The 13919-nt window shown below is 43.4% G+C and overlaps 1 protein-coding gene across 2 annotated transcripts; it reads left to right on the top strand.

Annotated features, from left to right (window-relative positions):
* Positions 1-50: 50 nt before the first annotated feature.
* On the top strand, positions 51-3174 carry LOC311109465 (PI-PLC X domain-containing protein 1-like). Of its 2 annotated transcripts, XM_084152383.1 has the most exons (8): positions 51-380; positions 719-855; positions 1123-1290; positions 1395-1550; positions 1805-1917; positions 1999-2072; positions 2159-2358; positions 2707-3174. In XM_084152383.1, the coding sequence occupies exons 1-8, from the start codon at positions 284-286 to the stop codon at positions 2719-2721; spliced, it is 960 nt and encodes a 319-aa protein (XP_084008509.1). In that variant the 5' UTR covers positions 51-283; the 3' UTR covers positions 2722-3174. The 2 variants fall into 2 exon arrangements, with proteins under 2 accessions (XP_084008509.1, XP_084008508.1); XM_084152382.1 differs by lacking the exon at positions 2707-3174 and having other exon boundaries at positions 2159-2509.
* The last annotated feature ends 10745 nt before the right edge of the window (positions 3175-13919 follow it).

Raw genomic sequence — 13919 nt, 5'->3', positions numbered from 1 at the left:
ATTTTGACACAATTCTCGCTGTTATGCCATTGCTGCTGACGTCACACGGCTTTCATGCAGGGGGTTTTTTCTTGGGGAAACTGGAATTTCCTCCTCATAGGCTCCTACTGAAGATGATGCGGAAGCAAGAATAGAACCAAAGGGGAAAGGGCATTTTCATCTCTTTCTAGTCACAGACCAGGGTGAACTCCAACATATTTACAGCATTTTAACTGTGGTCCTGCTACATCCCGCTCGCTGTTTACAAGCTAGCATCAGTAGTAGATGTCGATAGGCGGTGGAAATGGAGCGCGGAGACGCAGCGTCTACAAACGCAGACTGGATGTCTCAACTGCCAGAGGAACTGTGGGGTATACCGCTTTGGGACCTGGCGATACCCGGTGAGAATGAACTTGGGAAGGTCACTAGTGATAGCCTACTGTTATCCTTTCTATTACGATTACAAAAAGAGTTTGATATTGAATAGAAATAGAGTTTAGAGCCCAATCTATGTTTGTTTGAACGAACGTGTCAAATTCGAAATAGTAGCCTATGGGACTAGGCTATTTCATTAGCCTAGAGAAAAATGTATGCACTCACTAACTGTAAGTCGCTCTGGATAAGAGCGTCTGCTAAATGACTAAAATGTAAACAAACAAAAAAAACATTTGTCACGAGTTTAATTAGAGGAAGTAAGCCTGTTTTGTGCACTTTTATGTATTTTTGTCTCTGCTTGCAGGGAGTCATGACAGCATGAGTTACTGTCTGGATAGACACTCTGCTGTCTTGGGTTCTGAGTCGTTGGTGCTGCAGTTGCTGGATCGGCTGGCACCCTGCATCGTACGCCCCTGTGTCTTCCGCTGGGCCACCACACAGGCAGGCTTCACACACACGTTTGTTTTGCTATCCTTGTGGGGACCAAACTATTTTATACCCATTAAAAATCATATTTTCCTGAACCCTAACCCCTGAGCCTAAAATAGCCTTTTTTCCTTGTGGGGACCGGCGAAATGTCCCCACTTCTGGTCCCCCCAAGGATAGTAAATTAAAACACACACTGCAGACAGAGAACTGTGTGTGTGTATATTATTCATATTATATACAATCTAACTTAGAGATTTTCCCTGTCCCTTTCTCCCATAGGCATGGTGTATTCCTGATCAGTTGGATGCTGGAATCCGATTCTTCGATCTACGGATCGCCCATAAAAACATAAAAAATACACACCGCACACAAGACATGCTAAAAACACACAACACAGATGACACACTGTACTTCGCACATGCGATCTATACACTACAGACTGTAAAGGTACAGTATAGTATACACATCATTCTGGTGTGTGAATCTTCTGTACTCAGTGTGTGAGCGTGTACACTAGAAATATTATTTACAATCCGTGTGTGTGTATATAGGAGGCCCTGTCAACCATGGCTGTGTGGTTGGAGCAGCACCAGAAGGAGATAGTGATCCTGTCCTGTTCCCACTTCTACCTGCTGAGTGACTCTGAGCACCAGGCCCTGGTCTCCTACATCACTCAGCTGTTTAAAGACAAACTCTGCCCCCCACAGGTACAGGATAGACAAGACCCCACTACTGGCTGTCTCAGTCAGGGTTGGGGTCAGTTCAGTTTTCAGGAAGTGGTGTCAGTTGGGGGTCAGTTCAGTTTTCAGGAAGTGAGTTCAGTTTTCAGGAAGTGGTGTCAGATATGGTCAGTTCATGTTTTCAGGAAGTGGTGTCAGATCAGTTTTTTGGAAGTTAAGTGCCCATTTTTTTCTGTGTTTTATTGGAATTAATGAACTCACAGCTGTGTGTGTGCGTCTAGGAAACTCCCTATCTGAGTCAATGCTGGTATCTGGGACAGCAGGTCATCGTTTCATATGACAATGAGACGATTCTTCACCAACACAAGGAACTGTGGCCGAAGATCCCTTACTGGTAAGCTCTGTGTGTGTGTGTGGCTGGGTGTGTGTGTGTGTGCGTGCGTGTGTTAAACCTGTAACCTTTGACTCTTTACAGGTACGCTGACTCGGCAGACCCCAAAGAGGTCATTTCTTACCTGGAGGAGCGGCAGAAGGCCCAAGGGAGAGCAGGTTAGAGTGTGTGTGTGTGTGTGTGTGTATGTGTGTGTGTGTGCGTGCGTGTCCTTTGATTGACAGCTGAGCTCTTTGATTGACAGCTCATTTCTTCACCTCTGGGCTGAACCTGACGGAGGATACTGCTGTGGTGGTCTGCAACCCCTGTCTGACAATGAGGGAGTTAACGATGAAGAGTTTCCCCCTGCTGCTGGACTGGGTGGAGGAGCAGACTCCTGGACCAGACCTGACCGCTGTCAACATCATCTGTGGAGACTTTGTGGGTCTCAACAACTTTGCCTCTGTGGTTATCGGGCTCAATAAGAAACTGCTGAAGACAGAGAACCACAGATGACTGACAAGGGAAGGCGTGAGAAAGAGAACGTCTGATAAACATGCACAGAATCCCAAATGGCTGCTAGTTCCTACTACCTATGGAGATCTAAGAGGTTTGGTTAGGTGTAATCAACATGGTACTCTGATACACAAGATCAAGGGTGTCAAACTCATTCCATGGAGGGCCTAGTGTCGGCTGGTTTTTGGTTTCTCCTTTCAATTAAGACCTAGACAACCAGGTGAGGGGCGTTCCTTAATAATTAGCAACCTTATTTCATCAACTACAAGGGAGGAGCGAAAAACCATAGACACTCAGCCCTCTGTGGAATGAGCTTGACACCTGCACTAGATCATATGAATGAGTTTGACACGTGCACTAGATCATATGAATGAGTTTGACACGTGCACTAGGTCATATGAATGAGTTTAACACGTGCACTAGATCATATGAATGAGTTTGACACGTGCACTAGGTCATATGAATGCGTTTCCATGTTCCCTATGTGTCAATGTACAGCACAGGGTGTCAGGTTTACTGTGTTGTTAATGTGTATGATGTATACAATGGGAGGTTTTTTCATTTTTCTAAAGTGATGCCAAAGGAAAAGTTCCATCCTTGGATGGACAATATAATTTGTATTCTATTCTATATGCAAATGTACTACATGCAGGGGAAAATGCATAAATGTTTATTGAACTGTTCATCAGTTTGAAATAGTCATGTTACAGCAGGTGTGAGTCAAATAAACCACTTCCTCATGGCTAAGAATGGAGGTACCCTGAGAACTGAGTTGTAATGTAAACTATGTGCTGCCCTGCCCTCCTTTGTTCAAACAGAAGTGCAGTGAAACATGTTGCAGGACCAGATTTTATTGTAAAGGTAAAACAAAATAATTAATTTAAAATCAGAAAATAAAAACAGGAAAAAGCAGAAATGAACAAAAGATACATTTGAACTCACACCTAACAAGGTGCACAATTAATGTCACACCATTTACAGTAGGAAAGTGGATACATTGTAGTAAAATATAGTAAACATATACCTTAAATAAACATTGATTGATGTAATTCACAAAAGGCATTTTCACATTAGGCACTTCATTGATACAGCCAGACAGAAAAAACATGGATTTGACAATACAAAGCTACTCTTAAGTTTACTATCACCCTCCGATTAAAACAATAACACACAACTATGAGATGAATAAAGAAGACGGAATATCTAGCAGTTCAAATCTAATTAATGAAATATAATCGAACTCCTTCAAGATGCAATTATTTCTGAAAAATAACCAACATGGCTTCCTGCTTTAAAGTCTCTATATGGGAAGATCTCAATTGCATGCTCTCATCTCCTTCTCAAAACCCATTGGAGGAGAAGGCCAGAGGTGAAGGAACTCTGGCTTTCTCATCCAATAGGTTTTGAGAAAGAGACGAAGAGAGAGGATGCGAGGAGTATGCATTTGACACCTTCTCAATGACTTTGGTGCACCTTCTCTTATCACACCTCCCTTCAGATCTCCCTCAGCAGAATCCCATAGGCGCTCCACAATCCTCCTCTCTTCTTCCTCAGATGTGCCGTCATTAACTGGAACAAGCCAGTAGTCAACTCTCTTACAGATCTTCCGTTGGGCTGGGTTGATGCGGTTCTGAAGGACCATCCTGTAGGTTTTCCCGTTCGCCTTCGACAGAAAGTCTCTAGCGTAGCCGCTGGCTTGGCTGAGGTCAGGAGTGGAGTAGATCCTGTAGTGTCTGAGGGTCTATGATTTTGCTGACGTTTGCAAAAAAGTGTGTTAGAGGGAACTTGGCTCTGCTTGCGGAAACATCTGGAAAGCATTACTACATAGGCTTCTTGGAATAGAGGATATGGGGAGATATGTGGAAGGCCAGGGATTGGTTTATTAAAATCACGCCATATTATGTTACTTAGGATATAAATACCAGGTTCTGAACAAAGGGAGAGGGGGAGACAACATATTGGATCAACAGATTGGCCGTTTCTCTCCAGATATAACTGCAGATATCTGTAAATTAATACTGTGAACTTTGATACAATAAAATCTTTATAATCAAAGAACAGTGTAAGCGGACTTCTTATCATCACAGCATAATTAGCAACGTTGTCTTGGACACCACAATCCCTCTGCCGTAGAGCTGCCTAGCTCCTGCTTTATAGTGGGACTTGATGATGCCTTTAGCCCCGTCCTCGCTGGTACCGTGATACGACACTGGCCACTCCCCGGCATTCGAGTGTGTCCGGAACCCGTTAGGACCGAGCCACGTGTTATCTTCGTATTTGTCCAGAACCTTCAACGCGATGCGTTTCCATCCACACGGTCGCTTGTAGCCCTCACCGCCTCTCACAAAACACTCGGAGTCGGAAATGTTGGTGAAGTCATAATCAAACTTCCTATCAAAGAATTCTGCCTCGTCCACGTAGAGTTCAGTGTCTGTTGCCTTGCTTTTGTCCTCACTGAAGAAAAGCTTTGACACCCCCCATGCCAACAATGACACAGGGTTGAGCCACTGCAGGAGAGAGTTGACGCCCAGGACAGAACCGATGAGAAAGCCCTCCACAGTCAAAAGGTTATCAGGCGTCTTGCCAGGGTTGTTCCTCTGGAAGTCAGACAAGGGCCTCACCGTGGCTCCCATGGCCACTGATAGGGCCTCATAGCGTACACCCTCGTCAAGCATGGCTGGTCTGAGAACAGTTGTTAACAGTGAAAGCCTCTCAAACATGTAAGGATATCTGTTTGTAGCTGATTGAAAAGCAGTCGTTAGCAGCTTACACCTCAAACTTATCTCAGGCGCTCCGTTTGTATCCAATCTCTGCAAACTAACCAAATGAAAAGCCTTCTGGCTACTTTTCACAGGTACTGCCTCCACCAACAAAATCATTGACAGACTTTCAGTTTCATTTTTAGGTTTGTTAGAATTGGGAGGGACATGCCATTGGTCTTGGGCAGAGGACCAGGCTTATAAACATGAAGTCAATAACAGAGTAGCTGGAACATAACTTTACTCTGAATACAAAGAAACCAAATGAAAACAACCTCACCAGGCCTGTAGACACGGTAGTTTCATCTGATAACTCCTTTCTATCTCTCTCACATGTATGTGGTGTAGTGTTGTTTCTCTCTGTGTGAATAAAGATCACTTTTTGGATTTAATTTGAAAAATAGGGGAGAGGAGATAGATAATTCTGGTGTGTGTGTGTACTCACCGGCCTGTTGGCCTGGGCCAGTACCTCTGGGTTTGGTTCACTAAAGTTTGGCACCTCAGAGAAAACCATGCTAAACCTACAGCACAACAAGATGAATACCTTAACTAAATCTACAACACATTAACATCCAAGCCAACCGTTTGTGTGTCTTACTCTCCTATCTTCTGCAGGTCTCCTCCTCTATCGAGAGAGAGAGAGGGGTATGTATCAGATGTTGAACATGCTCTGCTCACACATACTGTGATGGTCCGGTTCCTAAACCACACAAAAACAACACCAGACACTATCGAACACAAAGCTTTTACTATCTCATCCTGGAATATCCAAGGCCTGAGGTCATCTGCCTTTGGCCTAAAGAGCAGGAACCCGGACTTCACCAAATAAATTGGAAACACAGACATTGTCATCCTACAAGAAACATGGTATAAAGGAGATGGACCCACTGGTTGCCCTCTAGGTTACAGAGAGCTGGTAGTCCCATCCACCAAACTACCAGGTGTGAAACAGGGAAGGGGCTCAGGGGGTATGCTAATTTGATATAGAGCAGACCAAACCCACTCTATGAAATTATTCCAAACAGGAACATTTTACATCTGGCTATAAATGAATAAGGAAATGATCTCAACAGAGACAAATGTCCTCCTGTGTGCTCCCTATATCCCCCCAAAATAATCCCCATACTTTAACGATGACAGCCTCTCCATCCTAGAGGGGGAGATCAACAATTTCCAGGCTCAGGGACATGTACTAGTCTGTGGCCACCTAAATGCCAGAACTGGACAAGAATCTGAAACCCTCAGCACACAGGGGGGCAAACACCTACCTGGAGGTGACAGCATTCCCTCCCCATATGCCCCCCTAGACACAACTACGACAACATAGCCAACAAAAACGTGTCACAACACCTGCAGTTACAACCTTTATAGAAAAGTACGTCCTCCTGAGTCTTCTTGACAAACAACAGATGTGTGGAATGGGTCTAGAGGTGAAGTTTTGTATGTAAGAAAGGAGTAACCCCCCAGCCAGATAGCATTTGCTGTGTTGGCTGTTCTAATTGTATAGAAACCAGGGTTTGGCCCCAAAGACAAGGTTTTTCTTATCAGCTGTCCACACCAGAGACATCTCCTCCATGGAACCTCATAGTACACAAACACCAACTCTTTCTATGGAATGCAGGCTGTAGGTTTTATCACCAAGCCATCATAAATCAATTGCCAGCGCCAAGCCCCAGAGGCCCAACTCAGTCCACACAGACACAGATGAGAGAGTACTGAGCAACCTTATTCGATGCATAAACAGTATTAAAATGTAATCTTGTAATTTTCTACCATACACCCCTATCAGATCACAGCAAAATCACACTCTACTTGAACAGAGCTATGCTCAATTTTGAGGCATCAAAGCCAAAGGAACTGAATAATATTAAGAAATGCTATAGATGGAAGGAAAATAGTGTGGAAATCTACCAAAAAATAATTAGACAACAACAAATTCAATCCTTTCTAGACAATTTCCTGGACAAAAGGTTTCACTGTAATAGTGAAGGTGTAAACTTAGCAGTAGAAAACCTAAACAGTATGTTTGACCTCTCAGCTTCCCGATCAAACCTAAACATTTCATGCAGATAACCTAAGAAAATTAACAACAATGACAAATGGTTTGATGAAGAACGCAAAAACCTAAGATAGAAATGGAGAAACCTATCCAACCAAAAACAAAAAGACCCAGAAAACCTGAGGCTACGCCTTCACTATGGTGAATCACTAAAACAATACAGAAATACACTACGGAAAAAGAAGGAACAGCACGTCAGAAATCAGCTCAATGTATTTGAAGAATCCATAGAATCTAACCACTTCTGGGAAAATAGGAAAACTCTAAACAATCAACAACACGAAGAGTTATCTATCCAAAATGGAGATGTATGGATAAACCACTTCTCCAATATTTTTGGCTCTATAACAAAGAACAGTAAAAACATATACATGATCAAATACAAATCTTAGAATCAACTATTAAAGACTACCAGAACCCACTGAATTCTCCAATTACATTGAATGAACTATAGGACAAAATACAAACCCTCCAAACCAAAAAGGCCTGTGGTGTTGATGGTATCCTCAATGAAATGATCAAATATACAGACCACAAATTCCAATTGGTTATACTTAAACTCTTTAACATCATCCTCAGCTCCAGCATCTTCCCCAATATTTGGAACCAAGGACTGATCACCCCAATTCACAAAAGTGGAGACAAATTTGACCCCAATAACTACCAGGGGATATGCGTCAACAGCAACCTTGGGAAAATCCTCTGCATTATCATTAACACGGGGGGCCAGTATGAAAAATGTATGGACTCACTAATTGTAAGTTGTTCTGGATAAGAGCGTCTGCTAAATGACTCAAATGCAAAAATGCAAATTAACAGCGAAAACAATGTACTGAGCAAATGTCAAATTGTATTTTTACCAAATTACCGTACAACAGACCATGTATTCACCCTGCACACCATATTTGACAAACAAACAAAACAAAACAAAAGCAAAGACTTCTCATGCTTTGTTGATTTCAAAAAACTTTTTGACTCTATTTGGCATGAGGGTCTGCTATACAAATTGATGGAAAGTGGTGTTGGGGGAAAAACATACGACATTATAAAATCCATGTACACAAACAACAAGTGTGCAGTTAAGATTGACACACACATTTCTTTCCACAGGGCCGGGGGGTGAGACAGGGATGCAGCTTAAGTCCCACCCTCTTCAACATATATATCAACGAATTGGCGAGGGCACTAGAACAGTCTGCAGCACCCGGCCTGACCCTACTAGAATCTGAAGTCAAATGTCTACTGTTTGCTGATGATCTGGTGCTTCTGCCACAAACCAAGGAGGGCCTACAGCAGCACCTAGATCTTCTGCACAGATTCTGTCAGACATGGGCCCTGACAGTAAATCTCAGTAAGACAAAAATAATGGTGTTCCAAAAAAGGTTCAGTTGCCAGGATCACGAATACAAATTCCATCTAGACACTGTTACCCTAGAGCACACAAAAAACGATACATACCTCGGCCTAAATATCAGCGCCACAGGTAACTTCCACAAAGCTGTGAATGATCTGAGAGACAAGGCAAGAAGGGCCTTCTATGCCATCAAAAGGAACATAAGATTGGACATACCAATTAGAATCTGGCTAAAAATACTTGAATCTGTTATAGAACCCATTGCCCTTTATAGTTGTGAGGTCTGTGGTCCGCTCACCAACCAAGAATTTACAAAATGGGACAAACACCAAATTGAGACTGCATGCAGAATTCTGCAAAAATATCATCAGTGTACAACGAAAAACACAAACTAATGCATGCAGAGCAGAATTAGGCCGATACCCGCTAATTATCAAAATCCAGAAAAGAGCCGTTAAATTCTACAACCACTTAAAAGGAAGCGATTTCCAAACCTTCCATAACAAAGCCATCACCTACAGAGAGATGAACCTGGAGAAGAGTCCCCTAAGCAAGCTGGTCCTGGGGCTCTGTTCACAAACACAAACAGACCCCACAGAGCCCCAGAACAGCAACACAATTAGACCCAACCAAATCATGAGAAAACAAAAAGAGAATTACTTAAACAGAGAGTACACAGTGGCAGAATACCTGACCACTGTGACTGACCCAAACTTAAGGAAAGCTTTGACTATGTACAGACTCAGTGAGCATAGCCTTGCTATTGAGAAAGGCCGCCGAAGGCAGACCTGGCTCTCAAGAAAAGACAGGCTATGTGCACACTGCCCACAAAATGAGGTGGAAACTGAGCTGCACTTCCTAGCCTCCTGCCAAATGTATGACCATATTAGAGACACATATTTCCCTCAGATTACACAGATCCACAAAGAATTCGAAAACAAACCCAATTTTGATCAACACCCTTATCTACTGGGTGAAAAACCACAGTGTGCCATCACAGCAACAATATTTGTGACCTGTTGCCACAAGAAAAGGGCAACCAGTGAAGAACAAACACCATTGTAAATACAACCTATATTTATGTTTATTTATTTTCCCATTTGTACTTTAACTATTTGCACATTGTTACAACACTGTATATATACATAATATGACATTTGAAATGTCTTTATTCTTTCGGAACTTCTGAGTGTAATGTTTACTGTTCATTTTTATTGTTTATTTCACTTTTGTTTACTATCTACTTCACTTGCTTTGGCAATGTTAACACATGTTTCCCATGCCAATAAAGCCCTTAAATTCAATTGAATTGAATTGAAATTGAATTGAGAGAAAGAGGGAGGGAGAGAGAGATACAGAGAGAGAGAGAGAGATACAGAGAGAGAGATAGAGAGAGAGAGATACAGAGAGAGAGAGAGAGAGAGAGAGATACAGAGAGAGATACAGAGAGAGAGAGATACAGAGAGAGAGATACAGAGAGAGAGAGAGAGAGAGAGAGAGAGAGAGAGAGAGAGAGAGAGAGAGAGAGAGAGAGAGAGAGAGAGAGAGAGAGAGAGAGAGAGAGAGAGAGAGAGAGAGAGAGAGAGAGAGAGAGAGAGAACCATGGCTGTGTGGTTGGAGCAGCACCAGAAGGAGGTAGTGATCCTGTCCTGTTCCCACTTCCACCTGCTGAGTTACTCTGAGCACCAGGCCCTGGTCTCCTACATCACTCAGCTGTTTAAAGACAAACTCTGCCCCCAACAGGTACAGGATAGACAAGACCCCACTACTGGCTGTCTCAGTCAGGGTTGGGGTCAGTTCAGTTTTCAGGAAGTGGTGTCAGTTGGGGGTGAGTTCAGTTTTCAGGAAGTGGTGTCAGTTTGGGTGAGTTCAGTTTTCAGGAAGTGGTGTCAGTTTGGGTGAGTTCACGTTTTCAGGAAGTGAAGTGCCCATTGTTTTCTGTCTTTATTGGCATGAAAAGTGAATAACCTCACAGATGTGTGCGTGTACATGTTTTACTATACTTGTGAGTACCAAAAGTCCTCACAAAAATAGTAAATTAAATTAAATTCAGAGAAGTGAGGACATTTTGCCAGTCCTCACTTGTAAAAAGGCTATTAAGGGGTTAGGGTTTAGGACATTTTTTATTTTGAATGGGAATCAATTGGTCTCCAAAAAGTCCTCAAGTATAGTAAGCCATAGCAGTGTGTGTGTGTGTGTTCTGACAGCTGAGCTCTTTGATTGACAGCTCATTTCTTCACCTCGGGGCTGAACCTGACGGAGGATACTGCTGTGGTGGTCTGCAACCCCTGTCTGACGATGAGGAAGTTAACGATGAAGAGTTTCTCCCTGCTGCTGGACTGGGTGGAGGAGCAGACTCCTGGACCGGACCTGACCGCTGTCAACATCATCTGTGGAGACTTTGTGGGTCTCAACAACTTTGCCTCTGTGGTTATTGGGCTCAATAAGAAACTGCTGAAGACAGAGAACCACAGATGACTGACAAGGGAAGGAGTGAGAAGGAGACCGACTGATAAACATGCACAGAATCCCAAATGGCTGCTAGTTCCTACTACCTATGGAGATCTAAGAGGTTTGGTTAGGTGTAATCAACATGGTACTCTGATACACTACACCAGGGGTGTCAAACTCATTCCATGGAGGGCCTAGTGTCTGCTGGTTTTTGGTTTCTCCTTTCAATTAAGACCTAGACAACCAGGTGAGGGGCGTTCCTTAATAATTAGTGACCTTATTTCATTAAGTACAAGGGAGGAGCGAAAACCCATAGACACTCAGCCCTCTGTGGATTGAGTTTGACACGTGCACTAGATCATATGAATGAGTTTGACACGTGCACTAGGTCATATGAATGAGTTTGACACGTGCACTAGGTCATATGAATGAGCTTGACACGTGCACTAGATCATATGAATTAGTTTGACACGTGCACTAGGTCATATGAATGAGTTTCCATGTTCTCTATGTCTATGTACAGCACAGGGTGTCAGGTTTACTGTGTTGTTAATGTGTATGATGTATACAATGGGAGGTTTTTTCATTCTTCTAAAGTGATGCCAAAGGAAAAGTTCCATCCTCGGATGGACAATATAATATATTCACAAACCTTCCATAACAAAGCCATCACCTACAGAGAAATTAACCTTGAGAAGAGCCCCCTTAGCAAGCTGGTCCTGGGGCTCTGTTCACATACACAAACAGACCCCACAGAGCCACAGGGCAGCAACCAAATCATGAGAAAACAAAAATATAATTACTTGACACATCGGAAAGAATTAACAAAAAAACAGAGGATGATGTCTATTTTTTTCATTTTTCTAAAGGAAAAGTTCCATCCTCGGATGGACAATATAATTTATATTCTATTCTACACTGCTCAAAAAAACAAAGGGAACACTACAATTACACATCCTAGATCTGAGTGAATGAAATAATCTTTTTAAATACTTTTTTCTTTACATAGTTGAATGTGCTGACAACAAAATCACACAAAAATTATCAATGGAAATCAAATTTATCAACCCATGGAGGTCTGGATTTGGAGTCACCCTCAAAATTAAAGTGGAAAACCACACTACAGGCTGATCCAACTTTGATGTAATGTCCTTAAAACAAGTCAAAATGAGGCTCAGTAGTGTGTGTGGCCTCCACGTGCCTGTATGACCTCCCTACAACGTCTGGGCATGCTCCTGATGAGGTGGCGGATGGTCTCCTGAGGGATCTCCTCCCAGACCTGGACTAAAGCTTCCGCCAACTCCTGGATAGTCTGTGGTGCAACGTGGCGTTGGTGGATGGAGCGAGACATGATGTCCCAGATGTGCTCAATTGGATTCAGGTCTGGGGAACGGGCGGTCCATAGCTTCAATGCCTTCCTCTTGCAGGAACTGCTGACACACTCCAGCCACATGAGGTCTAGCATTGTCTTGCATTAGGAGGAACCCAGGGCCAACCGCACCAGCATATGGTCTCACAAGGGGTGTGAGGATCTCATCTCGGTACCTAATGGCAGTCAGGCTACCTCTGGCGAGCACATGGAGGGCTGTGCGGCCCCCCAAAGAAATGCCACCCCACACCATGACTGACCCACCGCCAAACCGGTCATGCTGGAGGATGTTGCAGGCAGCAGAACGTTCTCCATGGCGTCTCCAGACTCTGTCACGTCTGTCACGTGCTCAGTGTGAACCTGCTTTCATCTGTGAAGAGCACAGGGCGCCAGTGGCGAATTTGCCAATCTTGGTGTTCTCTGGCAAATGCCAAACGTCCTGCACGGTGTTGGGCTGTAAGCACAACCCCCACCTGTGGACGTCGGGACCTCATACCACCCTCATGGAGTCTGTTTCTGACTGTTTGAGCAGACACATGCACATTTGTGGCCTGCTGGAGGTCATTTTGCAGGGCTCTGGCAGTGCTCCTCCTGCTCCTCCTTGCACAAAGGCGGAGGTAGCAGTCCTGCTGCTGGGTTGTTGCCCTCCTACGGCCTCCTCCACGTCTCCTGATGTACTGGCCTGTCTCCTGGTAGCGCCTCCATGCTCTGGACACTACGCTGACAGACACAGCAAACCTTCTTGCCACAGCTCGCATTGATGTGCCATCCTGGATGAGCTGCTCTACCTGAGCCACTTGTGTGGGTTGTGACTCCGTCTCATGCTACCACTAGAGTGAATGCACCGCCAGCATTCAAAAGTGACCAAAACATCAGCCAGGAAGCATAGGAACTGAGAAGTGGTCTGTGGTCACCACCTGCAAAACCAGACCTTTATTGGGGGTGTCTTGCTAATTGCCTATAATTTCCACCTGTTGTCTATTCCATTTGCACAACAGCATGTGAAATGTATTGTCAATCAGTGTTGCTTCCTAAGTGGACAGTTTGATTTCACAGAAGTGTGATTGACTTGGAGTTACATTGTGTTGTTTAAGTGTTCCCTTTATTTTTTTTAGCAGTGTACATGCAAATATACTACATGCAGGGGCAAATACATACATGTTTATTGAACTCAGATCATCAGTTTGAGGAATCTTTATTTCAAACATTAACACTAGCAACACCTTGAAAAAGTCATATTACAGCAGGTACCCTGAGAACTGAGTTGTAATGTAAACTATGTGCTGTCCTGCCCTCCTGTGTTCAAACAGAAGTGCAGTGAAACATATTGCAGGGCCAGATTTTATTCTGGAGGTAAAACAAAATAAGACTTAAAATAATAAAATAAAAACAGGAAAAAGCAGAAATGATGGCAGATCACTGAACAAAATATACATTTGAACTCACACCTAACAAGGTGCACAATTAATGTCACAACATTAACAGTAGAAAAGTAGATTTATTGTAGTAAAATATAGT

Source organism: Coregonus lavaretus (genome assembly GCF_964263955.1).
Source record: "Coregonus lavaretus genome assembly, chromosome: 35".
Lineage (NCBI taxonomy): Eukaryota > Metazoa > Chordata > Actinopteri > Salmoniformes > Salmonidae > Coregonus > Coregonus lavaretus.
The sequence above is the reverse complement of the archived record's forward strand: the minus strand, read 5'-3'. Positions and strand labels throughout refer to the sequence as shown.